Raw genomic sequence first — 23,180 nt, 5'->3', positions numbered from 1 at the left:
AATCTGAATTATTTCTTCAGATACCAATTTGCTGATAAAGTAAAACCCAGCTGAATGTGTCCATGGCAAGCCAGCAGTTCAAAAAGGCAGCTTACCAGTCAACAGAATGATAAAGACTTTATAAAAATCTTGCAATAGTGTTTGGGAAATAACTTTTTTTTACACTTGGATAGGAAAGGGTGAGAACAATGTGGATAGGAAAAGTATAGTTTACAAAACAAAGAATGCATGTACAGTCTACATTATGCTTAGCCCAGATTAATCTGAAATAATCTTAAAATAGACATATGAAAATGTTCTAGTTTATTACCTGTAATATTTGGTCACCAGAAAGAAGTCTTCCATCTTTTGCAACAATGCTGTCTCGATAAACTTCCTGAATTACAATATTAATTAGGGGAGTTTCATTCCCACCTACGATGCTCAGGCCTAGTTCCATACAGGGATCAGCCCTGTGAAGTTCAATACCAGTAATCTCTCCTTCTGCCAGACCAGGTTGCTTTGGTAGTGCTGCATTTAAAAATATACAAATAAGCATACTTAATAATTTGGAAAATTTTCTTAACGCTTTAAGTATTTTAAAAGTTATTTTTGCAAATATTTGTCTGTTTTACAGTTCAGTTGCATGTGAAAGGCTGAGGGTTGTAGGTTGTGCTTTTTCACACTTCGCTTCTCTTATACAGGATATCCAGGAGATGTATCAACTGTAAGCATAGTACCTGTCCAAGGGGAGGGAGGGAAGGTTAGAATGTAAATGATCAAAGGATGTATTAACCAAATCCTCGGAATAGGTCACATCTTACCTTTGATCAGTCAGTGATGCAGTCATGTAAATAGAAAAACCTTTGGGAAGAGAGGGAAAGCAGAAAAAAAATCATGATTCACAAGACAGTCATGATGTAGATGGAGTACATTTGAAACATTGGTGATAGTGTTTAAGAGGGTAATCAATAGATTAAGAAAGAAGGCCTCAAGCATGGTAATCTCCAAATTGCATCTTCTTCCATGCATTGTACAGTTAAGGAATAAAATGATTGATATGAGAGAGAGAGGAATTGAGGGTTGAAACAAGAAAAGCCATAAATGAAAGAAAAGCATTTATCTGGATCAAAATGGCACTACAACATTTGCAGAGTAGGAACACAAGGTAGTGGTGCTCAAATCTAAGTTAATATGGAAGAGGGAATGGTAAAATATGTTGATTGATCCCAGAGAGGGAGAGCATTGAAGCTACTAGAAGGTTAAGCTGAAATGTACATTGCAACAATATCAGAGAGAGAAAACGAAAAGTGAGGACATAGTGAAAGATATAAATGCTGTTTTAGAAGGGGCAAAGGACATCAAAAAATACTAGAAAATGGCATCAAGATTCAGTATGTAATGTATATGAATAAAATGGAAATTTAATAATATTAATAACTAAAACAATATGACGTAGTAACTCTGGAGATATGGCCCAAATTTGGACTAGTTTCAGAACTTAACATTTCTGGAGGAACAAGGCATCTCTTGCTCCTGCATTCCTGTTGCTTGTTTTCCCACGAGGTCTGGGCAGTTATTAAAATGCCCTCTTATAAAGTGATAGTTATGCAATGAGATGCACAAGGTTTGTGCCAGATCTTCCTCTCCCAATTTTTAGGCAAGCAATGTGCAGTAAATATTTTAAAAATAGCCCTGGTTCTAATTCGATGAGAAAAGGCGCATTGCTTGATTTAATCCTGGGTAAAATGTAGGAGAACACAATGACGCAGCTATTAGGATTGCTGCCTCACAGCTCAAGCAACTTGGGCTCAAGTCCTGACTTCTGGTGCACCTTATCAGTTTGCACCTTTTCTCTGTGACTGCATGGGTTTCCCATGGCACTCTTTTTTTCCCCACATCTAGGTTAAATGGCCACGGTAAATTGTCCCTAGTGTGCAAGTGAATCTGGTGGTGAGAGTTGCTGGGAACGTGGGGAGGATAAAATGGAATCAGTGTAAATGGGTGCTTAATGATTAGCATGGACTCTGTGGGCCAAAGCACCTACTTCCATGATGTACGACTCTATGACTCAAGTAACGAACGAGATAAAAACTTGGCAATAATTGAAATGAAATTGGAGAAAAGAGATAGTTACAAAAACACAGACTAACTGTGAGGACCAAAAATGACAAGAACATATAAGTGCCACTGCAACAATGTAAAGGTCAGTGAAAAAGGAAGGTATTGGGCCTTGTCAATTACTTAATTTGATTTTAATTAATAGGGTTGAATGATGCAGCAAACAGTTTGGCCATTAAAGTAAGTTTCAATAACATATTTGTGTAAATTAATTGGTTTTATATTGTGATTGAGAACAATTCCATTCTTGAGTTACAGAAGAAAATGGTGATTTCAGTCATTGCTTTACTGAGGGCTCTAAGTTTGTGCCAAGGGGAAAGGTGTTGTAGGTAATATAGTGGCTACGATTGGATGCTGGAGTCCTGTGTATTAACTGCTGCTTTAGTTAAAAATGGAACCCAACAGATGCCCAGCTAACAAATGGTGATGAAGGCAGGTGTGATCAATAATGTAAAAGGCTGTAAGAACATTGAGAAGGTCAAAAGACCTTTCTGGAAGTCACAAATTATGTCAGTATTGCCTTCAGTAAGAGCTGTTTTCTATTGTGGCAAAGGTGGAAATGGAAACCTGATTCAAGTGGATTCCTGGTAAAGATAGACCCTGATTTCAGAGCCAACAGTCCATTCAAGGCCTTTGGAAAAGGGGAAGTTGGAGATGGGGCAGTAGCTTGCAAGGGTGGACAGAACCAAGAGCTATTTTTTGGGGAAAAGGAGTGATAATGGCGGATTTGAATATGAGGAGTAAAGTTAAAATTGTCTGTCAGAGTTTCTTTACACCAGGATTTATGGTCAGTGATGATCCACCCATGCTCACTGCTGATGTACAATAAAACTTCACATTTACTTTGAATGGTTCCCCTGGCAGAACCTTCCATGAGGGGTTAAAACAAGGCCCATCCATTCTGAAAAAACTGACAGACATCTAAGTTGAGTACTCAACCTAACTGGTTGCCAAAACATTCAAGAAATATTTAAATTACTCAAGCTATTAAAACATTGAATTAAATGCTAAAATAAACAAACTAAAACACTTAATAATATCTAAACACAATTCAAATCTAAGCCAACACTTTCCTTAGTCCCTCTCAGACCTCTTGTCCAATGAAATCAATGAAGAACTCTGTGTCAGGTTGTATAATTTTTCATGCTGTATTATTTCTCTCTACAATCACTACCATTAAGTACATTATCCTCACCATTAAGTATATTCAAGGCTGATGCAGAATAGATTTTTGGATAATAGGTTAATCAAAGGTTATTGGGATTAGGCCAGGAAGTGAAATGGAAGCTATAGGTAAGATTAGTAATGATCTTTCTGAAAGGTGGAGTAGACTCAAGAGGCAATTTGGCCTCCTCCTGTTGCTGTTTTATATTTTCTTATGTTCTTATGTAATTGGTGGGAATCCATGCTATACTCCATGAGGAGTCACAGCAGTTTAAAAAATGACCATAAGCAGCTGACAGCATGTTGGGAACTTTGGTATATATGCACACGTGTGGAAATTTTGAATTTGCTGGCATTTGCACAGTGAAATGCCAGCAGTTACTGCAAAATCCAAGTCATTACTTGAACAAGCTTCCTGGAAATTTGCCAGTGGTGCTCTCAGAGTCTGTGGACCATATCCAACTGGCTATTTTAAATAATTAGAAAGTCTGCAGCAAAACGTTTTTTAAAAAAAAGTTATATTTCTTTTGTAGATTTCTAGTAATAACCTCAAAGACATTAGTGACTGAGTAGATTAATGTGCCATATTGGGAGATCAAATCAATTTACTTCATGGCAGCACTAAATGCCAAGTGTAAAGATATAAACTGAAGGCTGATTTTACTCAAAAATAAATGTAAAGACATTCAACAGAAACTGCAGGCTAAATATACAGCTACGTGCAGCAAAATAAAAAAGATCTTCAACATAGGTCAACATATAAAGCAAAATTTAGGAGCAAACAAAATAATTCAAAATAATTATAAATATTAAGAGAGGGTGGTTAATATTCTGAATTCATGGTTACATAGAAATATCAAAAAAAGAAAAATCAGGGATGCAAGAACAAAACTAGCAAAGGACATGGACAGATTCAAAATAAAAGCCTATTTTATAAGAGAATAATGATTGAGAAGAATGATATGAGGATGTAACTAAGACAACTTATATGCTTTTTGGAGGTTTCTTGGCCGGTTGTTTCCCAAGTGCATGCAATGCATTATTACAACAAACAAAGCAAGTAGAATGGTGATTTGTACAGAGAAGTCAGTCACTTTTAAATCTGGAGGTTATGCTGAAATTGGAGACCACTATATAATCTCACTTGGTATACTGCTTACAGTTTTGGTTCCTGTGACAATGGTGCAGAGGAGGTGAGGAGGTTTACCCATGTCTTAGAGGCAAATCAGGAATTAGTTATGAGGGCTCTTTACAATAGTGAAAATGAATAGAGCAATGTTAGAGATTATTCTTTTACTTCAACAGTGATCAATGGATTACCTGGTTGGATGAATGAAACTGGGGCAGTGGACGGTAGTGTTCCACAGGGCAGACTCACCATTTAACAAACAACTAGAATGTCATAATTAACAAAAGATATAGGAGTTCCACACTGAAAGCACACAATAAAGATGCAGTGGAGGATCTTTTCTTCAAATTCCATGAAATTTGTCCCTTAATTAGGTAATTGACACACAAGGAACTATTCATTTTAACTGCACTATAGGCATTTTTGCTGTAACTTTTTACTGTGATAAGTAGAGAAAACTTTTCATTAAATTATTAATGGGATGTGGACATCACTGACCAGCTCAGCATTTAATGCCCATCCCTAACTGCCCTTCAAATGATTGCCTTGTAAGGCTGTTTCATAAGGCATTTAAGAAACAACCAGAAACCAACAAAGTAGTACAGGTGTGGGAAAAACTCAGCAAGTAAGGCAGCATTTGTGGAGAGATAAACTAAAAGGTAAATCACATTGCTATGGGTTTGGAGTCACACAAATTGAAGCCCAGGTAAGGATAACAGATTTCCTTCCTAAAGGACAGTAGTTCAGCTAGCAGAGCTGCTGCCTTACAGTTCCAGTGATCCAGTTCACTCATAAATTCTGGTGCTGTCTGCTTGGAGTTTGCATATTCTCCCTGTGGCTAAGTGGGTTTCCTATGGGTGCCCCTGTTTCCTTCCACCTCCCAAAAACATGCAGGTTGGTAGGTTAATTGGCCACTGTAAATTGTCCCTAGTGTGTACGACTGGTAGAATTTAGAGGGGGAATATGGGGAGAATAAAATGAGTGTTTGATAGTCAGCAAAATGTGGTGGGCTGAAGTGCCTGTTTCTTTGCTGCAGCTGTCCAAGACTCTATGACATGTGTGAGCCATTTGGGTTTTACCACACTCAGGCAACTTCAAGGTCAACATAACTTTTTATCCCAGAATCTACTTAAGTAATTGAATTTAAGTTCCCTAGCTGCCGTAGGTGGGGTTTGAATTCATTTCTGTGGACTGGATTAGTATTTTACCTGTGCTACCATTCCCCTAACTGCTAAACAGAACACCTCATTTCTAATTTTCTGTGCTTACTTCCTCACACCCTTTCATAAAATTTCCATTTTGAGATGACAACCTTTATTTTACGTAAATGGCTGCTCTGTGTCAGCAGGTACTAACTGGTTCTTGAAATGTGTGCGAGGGAATGGAAGAAGAAAATCACAGCCAAGCTTTAACATCCCTAGGCCAATTCCATGCCAGTCATTGCTTTGGTTGAGATTTGCTAACTTGGCAAAACATAAGAAGGAGTTAACATGGAATCTTCCTGATTTATGTGTATTACACCATCACGTAGACCCTATTTACTCAGGGCACATTAAAAGGCTTGTAAAGTTGGGCCAAAATATATTACCAAATATTTTAAATAAAGGATAATTGTTACCAATATTCTGTTTGAATAACACATGCACTCCACAATAAAACCCCCAAACAACACATTTTCAAATTAACAAATAAACTCTATTTTATATTAAATTTAATATTATGTGGGATGAATTATTGGAAAATCATTGGAAGTACTTGTGATATCTGTAATTCCTGTTGTTGTAAATGTGATAGATTTGATGTTAAAAATGTCACATTTTGTGACTCACATTAACTGTTATTTAGTTTTCCACAAATTCCTCCAAAAACTCAGAATTTTCTGTGTCATTTTCATCAATAGCTGACATTTCTGATATCCAAAATGTGCTTAAACATAGCACATTTTGGATACTAGATATATCCTGGTGCCCCACAAGGCTGCATCCTCAGCCCTCTACTCCCTATACACTCATAACAGAGTGGCCAGATTCTGCTCTAACTCCATCTACAAGTTTGTAGACAATACCACTGTGGCGGAGCGTATCTCAAATAATGATGAGTCGGAGTACAGGAAGGAGATAGAGAGCTTAGTGACATGGTGTCATGACAACAACCTTTCCCTCAATGTCAGCAAAACAAAAGAGCTGGTCATTGACTTCAAGAAGGGGGGCGGTGCACATACACCTGACTACATCAATGGTGCTGAGGTCAAGAGGGTTGAGAGCTTCAAGTTCCTAGGAGCAAACATCACCAGTAGCCTGTCCTGGTCCAAACATGTACACACCATGGCCAAGAAAGCTCACCAGTGCCTCTACTTCCTCAGGAGGCTAAAGAAATTTGGCACGTCCCCTTTGACACTCACCAACCTTTAGGATCCTTTCTATGGTGCATTGATATGTGGATGCATCACAACTTGATATGGCAACTGCTCTGCTTGCGACCACAAGAAACTGCAGAGAGTTGTGGACACAGCATGAAGAGCCTGTTCCTATACTGTACTGTTCTATGTCTGTTTATACCTTTTTAACAAAATCAGGTAGTTTGAATTTGCATATTTTAATAAGTTTATTTTTTTTAAAGCAAACAAAATCTCTGATGGAAATACAGAGCATAAGGATAATTAGGGGAAAGCAGGAGAGTGAGCAATATTATAGCCAGGAATGGCATCGTGCCTGGGGTAGAACTTCATTCTGCATCAATTGCAATAAGTGTACAAATATGTTAAATATTGATTTCAATGGTATCAAATGATGGAAGCCAGCCACTACTGTATTTGGTTTAGTTTAGCTTAAACAATTAAAAGTAAATTTGTACCCTTGGTGTTTTGGCCAACCTTTCATGGGAATAAGAGCTACTAGATTGAGATACAAGGCTAAGGAATTCATTTTTCTGGTAGCAGGTGGGAGTGAATATTAGAGTTTGGATGGATAGTTCAAAGAGGAAGGATGAGATGTTGATGGGAATGTGGGGACAATATGAACATGAATTGCTAGTAAACATGATGGGATCAAGATGACTGAGACTGGACAGGTGCAAACCATGTCCAATACAGCTAGAAGTTATTTGTGGCTTCTTTCCTGTCTGGCTATCTTTCCCATCACCAAACAACATGAAAGGAAACAGTAGAGATAGTGGAAGTAATAGAACAAAGTTGTGAAAATCAGGAAGATGGTAACTATACTCTGACACACATTAACAGTCAAGAGGATAACATTAAAGAAATAAAAATGGGGAAGAATATTTTGAGAAAATGATTCTAGGTGTTTAAAATGTAAACAAGAATAAAGGGGAAGACCACCTTCCTCTGTTGGACTTTGGGGTTCAGTTCGGAGATCCCAGCTTGCAGTGCTGTTTGTTCGGCGAAAATGGATTTTGGAATTTGTCAGCTGCCTTTTAGGACGGATTGGCTGAGTATCCATAGAACGAATATCTGAAGATCCAGAAATAAATCCTTTTAAAAATTGTTTTGAAACTCCATAAGAAAAATGTTGATACAATTTAAACCCATCCTTCGACAGATCAGTCAAAAATAATTCCTTACAAAAAAATTTAGACTGTTGCATGCAGGTCACCTTCCTTGATTTTTAAGGCAGTACAGTTATATTAGCCAAATATGAATATAAGTCAGTCATTAAATCCCTCAATTTGTTTTGCCATTTAATTATATTAATTAAATTTAGTCTGTCTTCTTGTCTTAATTTCCTGCTCCCTTTTACAACATACTGTGCCTCCTCACTTAGCATCATTTGCAAGCTTGTATCATTTATGGGATGTAGGTTTCACTGGCATTTATTCACTGTCCCTAATTGTCCTTGAATGGTGTTGAGCCACATTCTTGAAATTTATCTGGTGAAGGTAATCCAATAGTCCTATAGAGCAAGGAGTTCTTGTATTTAGATCAAGCCACAATGTAGTATGGTCCTCTATTTCCAAGTCAGGACAAGGTGATATGCAGGTGCTGGTATTCCGATTTGCCTGCAATCCTTGTCTTTCATGGTTGCAAAGATTTGTAGGGTTGGGAGATGATGTTGAAAAAACTTTGGTGAATTGCTGCAATTCATTTTGTAGATGACAGCCAAGGTGCACCACTGGAAGAAGTGAATACACAGAACAGCTAAATGGATGCCACTCATGAGGGATGCATTGTCTTCCAGTGCTGTTGGAACTGCACATGCCCAGCCAAGTGGGAGATATTCCATAACAATCTAATTTGTACTTTGTTGTTGGTGAAAAGGCTTTTGATGGTGAATCACTCATCGCAGGATATCCAGTCTCTAACCTGCACTTCTGATCACAATATTTGTATGGCTGGTTCACTTAAGGTTCTGGTCAACACTGACATCTGGGGTATTGATAGAGGGGTAATGCTGTGGAATGCCAAGGGGAGGTGATAGGAACTTTTCTTGTTGGGGATGGACATTGTCTGGCAATTCATTGATGTGAAAGCAAGTTAGAATTGTGCAATCATCAACAACTATTGCACTACTAATCTTCACTCAGAGGGAAGGTTAGAATGAAAGAGCTGTAGACATTTAGTCTTGGAATTCCTGGAGTGATACCTTGGGCCTGAGCCAACTAACTTCCAACAACTACAATTTTCTTTCATGCTATAATTCCAGTCACTGGAGAGCAATCTCTTGGATCCCAGTGACTTCAGTTTTAAGGCTGTTGTGTGCCACTCTTAGTCAAACACTGCCTTGATTTCAAAGGGAGCCACATTTGCCTCAACTGTGAAGTTCAGTTCTTTAGTCCATGTTTGGACCAATGAGGTAATGAGGTCTGACAGCTGTGTGATCCTGGAGCATGGAGCGTTACTGTGCAGGTTATTGGTGAGCAAGTGTTGCAAAGTTCATCAGTTTGCGGATCACTGCAGTAAGTTGATGAGGCAGAAATCTGCTGAATTCCTTTTTTTTTTGGATGGGACATACCTAGGCAATTTTCCACATTACTGAGTAGATGCCAGTGTTATACTTCTGCTCGAACAGCTTAGTTGAAAGCCTGGTGATTCAGGTGCAGTAATGTTCTGCACTACATATTGTCTGGTTGCATGACCATGACTGTATCAGTGCTTAGCCATATGTTGATATTATATCAGATTAGATAAAGATTAACTTTGACGCTGGAACCGCAGGTGGAAGTTAAAATGGAGCAGCCACTCTGTGCTACTGGCTGAAGGTTTTACAAATGATTTAGATGTCCTTGACACTCACATGCTGCTCTCTGCCATCATTGAGAATGGTGATGTTCTAGGAGCCCCTCTTTCGTTAGCTGTATAATTGTTCACCATCATTCAGGACAGGATATAGCAGGACTGCAGTGTGTTGATCTACATTGTTGGTAGCACCATTTGATGTTTAGCATACATGTTGTCCTATGTTTAGCTTTTTTTGGATTGGTATTTCATTTTAGAACTACCCCTTGCTGCTCCTGGATAACCTAATACATTGAGTGAAGGTTGATACACTTGCCTGATGGCTTTAGTTGAGTGTGGGAAATGCCAGATCATGAGATTACATTTTCTGATAGAGCACAATTTCTGCTGTAGCTGATGGCCCACAGTGTCTCACAGATATCCACTTCCTATCCGACTTTATCACAGTCAAAGTATATCAGAGCACAATGGAAGGTGTTCAATATGTGAAGATGGAACCCCCTCCCTCAAGTGGCTGTGCTCTAGTCACTTCTACCAATACTATAATCCATCTGCAATGGGCATATTGTTGAGAATGAGATCGAATTAGTTTACCTCTTACCATCTGCCACATATAGGTATAATCTCTATTCCATCATCCAAGTTTTTAGTACATATAATAAAAATCTGAAGCTCCCGCTTAGATCCTACAAGAACCATCACTTATATTTTATCAATCAGAAAATGGCCTTTTTTCTTAATTGTAATCTTCCAACCAATTACCAACCCATGTCACATAGTTACTTCAAATTCATGTGCCTTCATTTTGTACTTATGGGTACTTTCTCCTTCCCTGTCCTCTTAGATAATGGAGGGACATTTGCAGTTTTCCAAACTAAAGGCACCATTTCTGAATCTAGAGATGAAAGTACCTGTAAGCCATTAAACATTTTAGCTACCCTGGGATGAAAGCCATCAGATTCTGAAACTTTGTTTATACTGTTCCACTAATTTCTCCATCATCATTACTTTACATATTAAATCTGCCATGTTTCTCTCCTTGTCTTGTTACTAAGTCCCCACATACCTTTGAGGTTGTGTCCCATTCTTCCTCTGTACTCATTTAAGAACTGTCATATTTCCTATTTCATTACAGCTCACCTTCATTAATCTATAATGCACCCTCATTTCTTTTTACAGCTCTGCTCCTAATACATTATACAAGAATGTTTGCTGTTAGTTATTTTATGCAAGATTCTTTTCATATTGCCTTTTTGGATCTATTATTAACTTCTTGGTTTCCTTTGATACTTTAGTTCTGGTACTCTGCTGGATCGACATCGAAGCAGATACTGTTGATGCTAATTCCTTGGTCAAGCGGACAGGAGGAATGCTGAACATCTTTGGCCACATCACCCAACCAACTTCAACTGAGCAGTGTAAATTGGCAAGTTAAACTCTCCTCTTGCTCAGGAAGCTGAGTATAAATGTCTGTTCAAAAAGAATGCAATGGGGATGAAAATAAAAGAAAAATGCAGATGCTGGAAATCTGAAAATGCTAGAAACAATCAGCAGATCAAACAGCAACTGTAGAAAGAGAAACTGGATTAACATTTCAGGTCAGAGACCCTTGGTTAGAACTTTCTGATGAAAGGTCTTGGACCTGTAACATTGACTATGATTTTCTTTCCACAGATGCTGCCTGACTTGTTGAATGCATTGAGTATTTTCTGTTTTTATTTCAGAATGCATTGTGTGCTTATTTGACAGTTTGCTACATTGAAGCTAGATGGACCTTCAATATAAAAAAATCCATTGACATTTCTTTTTAAAATAGGTGCCTTTCCAATCCAATTTACCTAACCAACAAAGACTAGCTTTTCAAGCAGTGGGTTCCAAACCAATATCACACATTGCACAAACTATTTTTCCTTAATTATTCACTTGTCTTTCTATTGCAATAAAAAAAAACAATGCTGGAAGAACTCAGCGGATCAAGGAGCATCTGTGGAAGCAAAAGATTCAAGTCGATGTTTCTGGTCAAGGCTGAGTTCTTCAGGCATTGTTTTTTGATCCTGATTCCAGCATCTGCAGTTTTATTTTTGTCTTCTAAATATTACAAAATATTTAAGCCTCTCAGTACCTTTGGCACCACTTCCAAATCTCCCTTCAACCTTCTTGAGAAAACAATCCAGCTGAGTCAATCTTCTCTAGTCCTGACAAAATCCTTGTACGTCTCCTCTACCCCATCTCTTGTGGTATCACGTTCTTCTAGCAAGATTCTCTCATTGTCATTGGGTCTAAATCCTGAAACTCCCTACCAGATCTTTACACATCTGTGGACTAACCAGTGTTTTATATAGTTTCAGCTGAATATTAGGGTATTGTACACTTCGGCAATACGTGAAAGAATTCCATATTATCTTATCCACATGCTCTGCCACCACCAAAAATCTGTGGTCATGGACTCCAAGATCCCTTAGTCTCTCTACATTTCTCAGTGTCTTGTATATATGTATCCCCTTATCCTTTCCAAATCCTCATAAACAACAGTGCATTTTGCAGATGCTAAATATTACAGCTTTGATGTGCCAGTGATGCAAGGAATGAACATTCAAGGTGATGGACGGAGAGCTGATCATACAGACTGCATTGTCCTGTATGGTGTTCAACTTTACTGTGGTTGGAGCTATACTAATCTTGGCAGGTGCAGAGCGCTCAATCACATTCCTGCCTTTTCCCTCTAAAATGGTAGAAAGACATTGGAGAATAAGGCGGCGAATCCACCTCCTCCCCCTTCACCCCCCACTCCCCTTCCCCCCAATACCCAGTCACTGACAAGTTCTTGTAGCTTATTCAGTTAAGCTTCTCATCAATAGTCACTCCCAGGAAGTGATGGTGGGGAGACTATGATGTAATGCCTTTGAATGCTAAGGGCTTTGTTTGAGATAGTCATTGCTTGGCCCTTAGATGACACAAATTTACTTGCCATATCAACATGCCCGAGTGTTGGCCAGGTCTTGCTGCATGGAGGCAGATGCGGTTTCATTTTCTTGGGAGATGCAAACTAAATGAAGCACTATGCATTCATAAGCTCAACTGGGATTGATCACTTATCATGGAAGGAAGGTCATTGATGAAGTAACTGAAGACTGCCACGAGGAAGTACTTCAATGATGTTCTTAGGCTGAGGTAATCTATCTCCAAACAACCACAACCACCTTCCATTGTACAAGGTAATACTCCAGCTAGTGAGGAGTTTTCCCAGTCATTTCCCTTTGCCTTCAGTTTTACCAGCACTTTTTGAGCAAATGATGCTCTGATGTTATACTAGATTAATGTCAAACTCTCTGATACCGGTGTACAAGAACAAGATATCTAGCACCCATTCCAATCTCTTAAAAATGAATGACTGTTAACTTTGTGTCTACCATTGAGCTAATTTTGGATTGAACTTTCACTGGACCCAATGGATTTTCAATCTTCTACTTCAAAGTATGCCAGCCTGCTGTTCTTGGATTTGTTTGTGCTCTTATAACTGATGAGTTATATTGCCTCTCATAATTTTTTTTCCAATAATTTCCCAATGTTAGACTGACTGCTCTGAAGTTACTTAATGGTGTCACATCAGCAGGCTTCTGGTCTGCAGAGAAGATTGGAAAAAGATAGACCCGCTACGTTATCCTCCCATGTTAATTTTAATAACCTGGAATAAATATTATCCAGTTTTAAAGATGCAAAACCTCAAAATATTTCCTCTCTCCATTTTTATGACACTTAATATTTCACACTTCTTCCTGAATTACAATGTCTTTATCGTATTACTGTTTTGTGAGGGTAAACACAATGTATTCAATTAAAACAGTTCCATGTCTTCCACCTTCTCTCTCTCTCACACACACACCCCCCCACACTTTTTTTTTCTCTAATTGTCCTTAATCCTCTTGATTCCCTTTTACACATTTACATATTTCCTTGGCTATTCCTCGATCCTATTTGTCCACTCTCTTCTTCATTTTCTTTATAATTTCATCCCTACATTTTCTGTGCTCCTTTAGGCTATTTGCAGCACCAAGCTGTCAGTTATCTGACAGGAAATTCCTTTGTTTGCTCTACTCTTTATTTCAAGGAGCTTAGGTTTCAGAGTCCCACACCTGATATAACTAAAAACATATTTGCTCTGAGCCCTTATCTCCCTAAATGCCTCCAACTACTCTGGGATAGATAGCAGTTTCTAGACTATTGCTAAATAATATTAGAATGTAGTAATCCTGGTCATTTCTCACTGAGAACTTTTACCTAATATCATATGCTAAGTCTGGCTGCATTAGCAGAATAATGATGACACAGTGATTTACCAGAGTAGTAACCCAGACGCTTGGACTAACAATCCAGGGGCCTACATTTAAAATTCACCATGGCAGCTGTGGAATTTAAATTCAGATTAGGAAAATAACAATTAGTCATTAATGATTACCATGAAAACTACTACATTATTGTAAAAACCCATCTGTTTTATGGGGGAAAATATGCTATTCTTACCTGGTCTGGCCTACAGGTGACTCCAGACCCACCCCATATGGTTGACCCTTAAAATGTCCTCTGAAATAGTCTAGCAAACCATCTAGTTGTGGGTGGCTCACCACTAGCCTTTAGGGATGGGCAATAATCAGCCATACCCAGATCCTGAAACAGTGAATGATTTTTTAAAAAATGATTGCTACCATAAAATTACTCTCTTACCGATGCCCATTATACCCTTCATCCAGACAATAATTCCAGAATTGGTCCATTTTTTATTCAGCCTACTGCATCAAAAAAAATGAAGAATCCTGCACTCAAATCTATACATTTAATAGATATTTTGTCACAATTAATGTTGGGGTGGTTGAAATTCTCTACTATTTCTGTCCTATTAATTTTGCAGTTCCAGAAATGTGTCTGTTTATTTTTGGATAGGCTCTAATCTCCTGCTTTCCAGGAGATTAGGCTTCTTTGGCTTCTTTCTTTCTTAAATAACTTCCAGGTTCCCATTGTTCTGCCTTTTGGTTTGTACTAGTCTAACCTAAACCAAAACCAGTTCCAATGACCCAAGAATCTAAAACCTACACCCCTACAGATATCCTCTGCCATATACTCATATATACTATCTTGTTACTTTTGTATTCACTAGCCATGCAAATGCTGGTAACCATGAGGTGGTAATCTAGAGGTTACAACCTTTGAGGTACTTTTTAATCTCCATCCTAATACCATATAAGCTGGCTAAAAGGCCTCATTCCTCTTTCTGCCAGCGTCACTGTTGTCTATCACCATATCAAACACTGTCATATTGTGCATCATAAGGTAACTACCAATAAATTTTTCACGACCTCATGTTAGTACATCCCTCGTAAATAACAGTTCAGGCATGGAAACAAGTTCTTTGTATAAACACAATTTATACAATTCTACATATGATTTAATTATACAACAGGAACTCACTGTGAGGCTGTTTTCTCTTTGAAACCCATGATTTCAAATGTTAGTTTTTCTGCACCTCCTGATATCCAATATCATATTAGTTTTCCTTAAACATAACAATAATGGAGGTCTTTATTACTAGTATTGTAGTGACTTTGATGAAGTATACTTGTTATTTAAAAATTACAGCTATTAGTAAACATCTGTGCCAGGAATTTCTTTGGGAGTTCTCCAGATCAACCCAGAACTCTAACACAAATTAATCAAGCTTCCACAGTAGACAATTAAGAAATTCCTTACTATGTTATCAAAACTGTTTTACATTGCATATATAAATTCTAAAAAACAGTGTACTCAATAACACCAATGAAATTTTTAAGAGCTGTCTAACTCAGAAACTATGTTTGGATGTTGATACAATTAGAAGAAATATCCCCTTTCACTAAGCTACTATTCAAAATGAGTACTTCCTTAAAATTAAAACTGAGAAAAATGTCCTTCATGATTTTAAAAGTATAGTGAAATGGACTTAGAAAGTGATCAAAACTCCCTGGAGAATATTTACCTTTATTGTTCTCTGCTTAGGTATTGGAAAGTGATTCCTGATAATGATATGTGAAAAATTCCTTCTTACAAGAATATAGAAAATACTCCAATTATAAATCTATTAGCTCATTGATTTTACTAAATAATTAAAAGACTTCTAAAAGAGTGGTAAAATATGTCTGTAGATTTACCAGCATTTCCAGGCTTACTTTAAATTTAATTGTCAACCTCAACTACTCACTGTTTTCCTTAGTGCTTCCTTCAAACGCAAGGTTATTTTGGCCGGATTCATCTGCACAAATTGATGCTGGTGAAGCAAAGCTGCTGCATCCCACAGTTGCCACTTCAATCTGTAATTGGTCTGCATCTGAAGGTGGATGATCCTCTTGCCCTACCACCGTGGATTTGCTGTCACTTTCACTCTCTGTTCCACTAGACCCACAAGACTTGCGATTCTCCAAAGCAGCCCTGTGGTCAGACGCTCCAGAGCACCTAAAAGGAAAGCAGAGATAAAGAAAATTAGAAAGTTTTGAAAGATACAAAGAAGAAATGCTGCAGAATTCTTAAAATTTCACTGATTTAGGAAACATAAGCCATAAACCTCACAGCAATCAATAGATAATTTGCAGCTTTTTAAAATTTTTAAGATTATAGAACATAGAACAATACAGCACAGTACAGGCCCTTCAGTCCACGATGTTGTACTGACATTTTATCCTGCTCTAAGATCTATCTAACCCTTCAGTGCCATTTGATTAAGAGTCCATATGTTGGGTTGCATAAAATAATGTGTTGGATTTCAAGGCAGAAAACATGGTTTTAATGGAACCTCGAGCATTCAGCTACTTTAATTTTGTAATTTTTGTGTTTTTTTAAAAAAATATACTTTGATCCCCTTTGCTACTTGACTTTGTTATCTATTTATTTCACTTACTACTCTTCTAACTTCCACTTGCTGTTTTGTCTCCTCTCTGAATTCCCCTTGAGGTTTCCATCCTTTATCAAGCTACCTCTTTGACCAATTTTTTGGTCAACTGCCCTAATATTTCCTCATGTGGCTTGACATCAGATATGTGATTGATAATCCTTCTATGAAGGTGTTTTTCTCTTCATTAAAGGTATGGCATAAAAGTAAAGTTAATGTAGATCCTTTGGAGTCTGTAACAGGTGAATCATAAAAAGGAGACTAAGAAAACAGCTAATAAATATTTTATCATTGATAATTAGAGAGAGATCATTAAAATAATTAATACGAGTAAACAGAATAAATTAATTGGAATAAAACTTGATAAATCCCCTTGACTGAATGGCCTTTTGAATGAAGATTCAAAAAATGATGGCTGGAGTGACAGGAAATACTATGGTAGTAATCTTCTACAAACTTGTGAAAGTGTACCAGTCGATTGCCAGATGACAAAATATAACACCACCATTCAAGAAGAGAGAGAAGGAAAAATAAGGAACTACAGACCAGTATGCAAGAAATCCATTAACAAGGAAGTGGTTACAGAGCATTTAGAAAATCATTACATGACTTGGTAGAATCCACGGGGTTTCGCGGAAGGGGAATCATACTTAACAAACCTAAGAGCGTTTTTTGAGGAAGAAATTAGCACGGTGGATGAGGAGAACCAATGGATATAGTACAGGTTGAAACTTTCTAGTCTGGCATTCTGTGGTGCAACAACTCTTATGGTTCAGCATGTTTTGAATCTGTAGTGCAAACCTATACTAATTAACTAATTATACCCAAGATCTAACTAAGATCTAAAATTAACTATGATCTAAAATTAACTAAGATCTAAAATTGTAACTACTTAACCTACCAGTGCAACTTTTGCAATCTCAGCCGACAGCATTTAGGGTTACATACAGTTCTCGGAACCCTTAGCTGACCCTAGGCGAGTCTATACCGGTGACCACCCGCATTATTTGGGGGGGATTGGGGGAGTCAGTTCCTAGAAAACAGTCGGTATCAAGATCTTCCATAACACAAAGCTGCATCATCTGCGCATGCATCAAGAAACGCAAGTTGAAAAAAAAGTGTTTATTTATTTACTCTTTTCTTACATAAATTCTGTGAGAGTGAATTTTATTCTGTACTTCCAATTTTTGGGTAGTGATTTGTGAATTCTGTAAGGGCAAATTTTTATTACCCAAATGATTCTAACGCAGGGGTCACCTGTAGTTTAAAAGAACAGTTCTCCTGCTCGGAGGAAGATGATTGAGGCAATTTCTATGGTCCAGATTTTCTGTGGTCTGGCATCAGTCAGGTCCCATGGTGCTGGACTAGAGTTTCAGGTATTTAATGTGTTGTTGAAGGACTGTTACACAAATAAATGCAATTTATTGGTATGGATAGAGTATTGGTTAAGTGCCAGAAAATAGCAAGTAGGAATAAACAGCTCAGTTTCAGACTGGCAGGCTGCAACTATTGGGGTGGCTGCAGGATTATGTATTTAAAATCTACATTATTGACCTAAGTGGCAAATTTTCCAATAATACAAAGTCAAGTGGAAAAGTAAGCTGTAAGGAGGATCTTCAAAACAACCCTGAAATGACTATCTTGTTCTATTCTGGGCAAAATTAACCTTCAATCATATAACACTAAAAACAGCATAATGCAACTGAATTTCTTGGATGGTATGAAATTAATTCTGATGAATAGAAAGAAGTGAAAAAGTTGATTGCTAGTGTTCAGAAGGATATGGGTGCCCTCGTATGCAAAACGCAATGTTATCATGCAGGTACATCTGGCAATTCAGAAAGCAGATAGTTATGCTGGTCTTCAGTGCCAGGGATTGGCATGCAAGGATCATGCTGCGATTGTAAAAGACTTATTAGCTGAGGCACCATGGTCAAAGTGGGATGTCCCATGAGTACAGATTGAGTAGGAGGGGCCTACATTTCCTGGAGTTTAGAAAAATGTAAGGAGGGTTTTAGAAGGTGGATGTTGAGGAGCTAACTGTTGAGAAACTGTTTTTTCTGTCAAAAGAGTCTAGAACTTGAATGAAGGGGCTCAAGAGTGGAGGCAAGACAGTTTGGCTAAGATAAAGAGATTTTTTTCCTCCCTCTCAGAGGATTGTGAATCTTCAGAATTCTCTATCAGAGAGGACTGAGGATGTTCAGTTGATGCTTACCATCAAAGATAAGACTGATAGATTTTTGGAATCTGTAAACAAAGGAACCAGCAGCAAGAGAAAATTGATTATGAGAGAAAACTAGCAAGTACTATCAAAACAGACAACAAGTGCCTTAGCTATATACAAAAAGGAACAGAGTAGCAAGGGTAAACATGGGACCCCTAGAGAGTGAGACTGGGAAATTAATAATGGAAACAAGGAAAAGGCAGATAAGTTAAATCACTACCTTGCATCAATCATTACGGTGGAGGACACTCCAAATACCTCATAGATTTCTGATGGGCTAGTTTCAAACAATAATGGAATAACTTGTAGTAATCACTATCATGAAGGACAAGGTATTAGAAAAACAGGGCTAAAGGCAGACAAGTTGCCAGGTCCCAGCATTGAGTTCTGTAGGCTGCAATATGTCCAGACGAGAGAGGAGGTGTCGTTCCTTGAGCTTGTATTGGGTCTCGTTGCAACAGCATAGGAGACCACAGACAGAAAAGTTCAAGTGGGAGTGGGTTGGGGAATTAAAGAGGCATCCCACTCCGACTCTGGTTCTGTCAGTAGCCTGTTCACTGGTGCAAAGAAGTCCAATGCAAGCTTGAGAAACAACACCTCATCTTTTGTCTGGGCCCGTTAGGTAACTCCCTCTTCCTGTTTGCATCAGGACAGGCACTTTTGCCTGTCATTCTTCTCTTTGACTTGTTTATTCTAGCCTGTTGGGGCACATCTATCCTTCCTAGGATTATTCAGTTGCTCTTCTGCAAAGCAAGTATTTGTAATTTTGACAAGTGTAGAATATGTTGAAGTCATTCTCATATGCACATTCTATTCTTTTGAAGTGAGGGAAACCATTCACTCAAACAAGCAGCAAAATCATATAACCATACACTTCAACTAAACAAGAACCAGAATGAAAATATTTACAAATACAGTCAGTTTTTTAAGCCAGCAGGATCATGGTTCGCAGCAGGCCATCAAAAATGAGGAGGAAGTGTTAGCTGTTGGCAACTGGCTGCTTTGGCAACTGGCTGCTTAAGCAACTAGACCTAAAGAAAGTTCATGAAGGTGACTTTGCGAGGGTCTTGTAGGAAGAAATTGGAAGTTTAAGGTCCTTAACCTTCCTCACAAGGCCTGGAGGAGCACTCCAAAATTTTAATTGTGCAATAATGTAGCTAAAAATAAATTAATAAAAGAGTATATCAAAACACCACAGGAGCACTATAAATGCCACAGTGCATGAAACAACTTGAATTGCACATAATTATCTCCTAAGTATCATGCAATTTGTGCAGCATAGAGTATAGCTATTTTGTGAAATACTGTGACTGCCACTTGCCTCCTGCCAACATCACATCTGTACACAAACTGTCCAATTCTATTTAGTGCAGGATTAAAAAGTTTCATCAGGATGTCTGACTTAGTTGACATGCACACAATTTGACACCATGATTGTGCAACCATTTCATACATTCATTGGATCCACTTACTATCATCTTCCTCTTCCTGCGCAACATTAACAATCTCCACGCAAGTCAACAATCTGGACTCCTGGATATCCTTATCAACACAGACAATGAATTCAAAACTTTGTTGGCAATTTTACTGGAGAACTTATTTGTCTAAAAAAGTTTGCAATAGTCATTGGTGCCTTTGAGAGATCCTTGATTATATTGGATGCAAGTGCTTTTCTGCTGCTGAGATGGCTTTATAGTGACAGAATCAGCAAGTAATGGAGCCTGTTTTTAGATGGAACCACTTTACGCAAGCCTCACTATCAACATCAACTATCAAGGCAACTTTGTTGTCTTGCAATGCCAGGCTTCAGTAAAAATACCAATCATCATATACACCTTTTATTATTTCTTTATATTAAGAAACAGTAATACCAAGTAAAATAAAAGATTTCTTTTTAAGGGGTTCACAATCATTTGCAGATTTGTTTTTCTCATCAGTTAAGCCCAAAAGAGAAAATAATACAGGAATGAAGGATTTGAACCAGTAAGCTGGGAAGCAAGTAGTAAAATAGACAAAATAATTTTTGTCATACTTCTTCTATCAATGCATATTTAATCAACAAATGTTTACCTCAATTTAGTAGCCAAGGAAGTGTAATGCACACAAAACAATCAAAAATACTCGAACACCGCTTTCATCTTAACAATTTATCAATTAACATACAAAAAACGTTAAGCATATTTGCTTATACCATGAAAATTTGAATCCAGTTTCCACATATCACATATGATTGCAAATACAATCTACTCTGGGTAAAATCAATTTTTGTGCATTTAGCACACAAAATGTGGGCAGTAATCAATCCATTTTCTAGGCTTGAATGCTCTACCAACCTGCCACTTGTTGAACAACACAATTTAGAGGAAATGCCAGTAAATTCAAAGGCAACATTGGCAAACAGAAACAATGAAGGGAAAGAAAAATCTATATATAACAAATTTCACATCCTCAGGATATCCCAAAGTGTTTCACTGCCCTAAGACACTAAAATGGCGTCACTATTTAATGTAGAGAAAAAGACAAAATTACTATCATTAGTACTATGTTAGTACTAATGCACTAATATTGTAATCCAATCTCATATATACTTCTATGATTGTAATCTTTAACATGGATTTAGCATATTAGTTTATTGAGCATGGGCTACTCTAAACAAAGGAATAGTTAAATCCAAGATCAAAAGTTATGAAAGGGAAAGTGTGTGGTTTTCAAAATTAATTAAAAATTTATATAATAACAGTTCACAAAATCATCACTGGTACCCCTATGAGAGACTTCTGCTCCCATAGCAACATTTACTGGACAATAACTGAAAGCATAATAGGCAAGCAAGCCTGTAATTAGCTTTATTTTGTTTTCACTGGAAATAACAAAATGCATCTCCTAAAATAACAGAAATGATCTTACCTTGAATTATATGTAGGTCTGGACTTGGCTTAAAGTATCATGGCATTATGATATTGAACAAAGATAAATGTTCACATAATTTGCTCTCACATTATGTTAAACTGAAAGTTACTTTACTAGAAGGAAAAATCTGCAGAAAACAATGGTATTTTCTCCTGTGAACAACCAAGCACAACTCTGCAGTACAGTAGATGAACTATAGCACAGGCTGATTTCCACAGGGTCAGCATGTGACATTGATCCAAATCAATGAGCTAGGTTACTGTGGATGTTTTATGGGTATCTGTTATCATTTTTATTGTATTATACTGCAGCAGAAATCAATAGATATCAACAAGTCTATAAATATGTTAACATTGATTATTCAGTCACAAGAGATTCTACAGATGCTGGAATCTGGAGCAACACACAAAATGCTGGAGGAACTCAGCAGGTAGGGCAGCGTCTATGGAGGGAAATAAACAGTCAACATTTCAGGTTGAGACCCTTCATCAGGACTGGAGGGTCTCATCTGAATCTGATCTGATTTCACTGAATTCGATTTCACTAAAACAGAATCCAAATTCACAGGGGAATCCAAGGGTACCATTATTGCATCTGGTGTGGCCTCCTCTACATCAGTGAGGCCCGACGCAGATTGGGTGACCACTTCATTGAGCACCTTTGCTCCGTCCGCTGCAAAAGCCAGGATCTCCTGATGGCCAACCACCTCAATTCCACATCCCACTCCCATACTGATGTGTCTATCCACAGCCTCCTCTACTGCCACGTTGAGGCCAGACGCAGGTTGGAGGAGCAACACCTCATTTTCCGCCTTGGTAGTCTCCAACCTGATGGCCTCAACATCAATTTCTCTAACTTCCAGTAACCCCTCCCCTCTTCCCCTTTTTTTTCTTTGACCCCCCCCCATTTGTTTTCCTTCATTCCTATGCCTCCCCCACACTCATGACCTGCCCATCCATTCCCCACTTTCTTCCCTTTATTCCATGGTCTACTGTCCTCTCCTACCAGATTCCTTCTTCCTTAACCCTTTGCCTCTTCTACCTATCACCTCTCAGCTTCTTGCATCACTCCCTTTCATCCCCACTGCCCCACCCACCTACCTACCTTCCCCCTCTCACCTGGACTCACCTATCATCTTGTGGTCCCCCCCCTCCCCTGACTTTCTTATTCTGGCTTCTGCCCTCTTCCTTTCCAGTTTTGACAAAGGTCTCAAGTCAAAACATCAACTGTTTATTTCCCTCCATAGATGCTGCCTGACCTGCTGTGTTCCTCCAGCATTTAGCATGTGTTACACTGATTATTCAGATATCATTTGTGCACCATTAATGATAATAAAATGTAGTTCTCAAACCAAATATCAAATAGTCCACAATGTGCAATTTTTTTAAATTACTCATTCAAGTGATGGGGACATTGCCATTAAGATTAGCATGTACCTAATAGTCTTTGAGAACATAATGGAACTGCAGTCTATGTGCTGAAGGTAATCCCTTTGTATCATTATGTACTTATTTTGAATTTGCATCAAATGCTTTCATCGTTGCAGGGT

General features: G+C 38.0%; 1 protein-coding gene across 2 annotated transcripts in view; it reads right to left on the bottom strand.

Annotated features, from left to right (window-relative positions):
• The window catches only part of lnx2a (ligand of numb-protein X 2a), an 86,628-nt gene that overhangs the window by 19,668 nt on the left and 43,780 nt on the right, over nucleotides 1-23,180 (bottom strand). For both annotated transcript variants that reach the window (XM_052025512.1, XM_052025513.1), the window contains 3 exons: nucleotides 15,814-16,064; nucleotides 7,731-7,862; nucleotides 311-510 (listed from right to left, as the gene is read on the bottom strand). In XM_052025512.1, the coding sequence (XP_051881472.1) occupies nucleotides 311-510; nucleotides 7,731-7,862; nucleotides 15,814-16,064 (583 nt within the window). The remainder of the gene's footprint in view (nucleotides 1-310; nucleotides 511-7,730; nucleotides 7,863-15,813; nucleotides 16,065-23,180) is intronic.

Source organism: Pristis pectinata, chromosome 11 (genome assembly GCF_009764475.1).
Source record: "Pristis pectinata isolate sPriPec2 chromosome 11, sPriPec2.1.pri, whole genome shotgun sequence".
NCBI classification, from domain to species: Eukaryota; Metazoa; Chordata; class Chondrichthyes; order Rhinopristiformes; family Pristidae; genus Pristis; species Pristis pectinata.
Note: the sequence above shows the minus strand (reverse complement) of the source record. Positions and strands in the feature narration are given on the sequence as shown.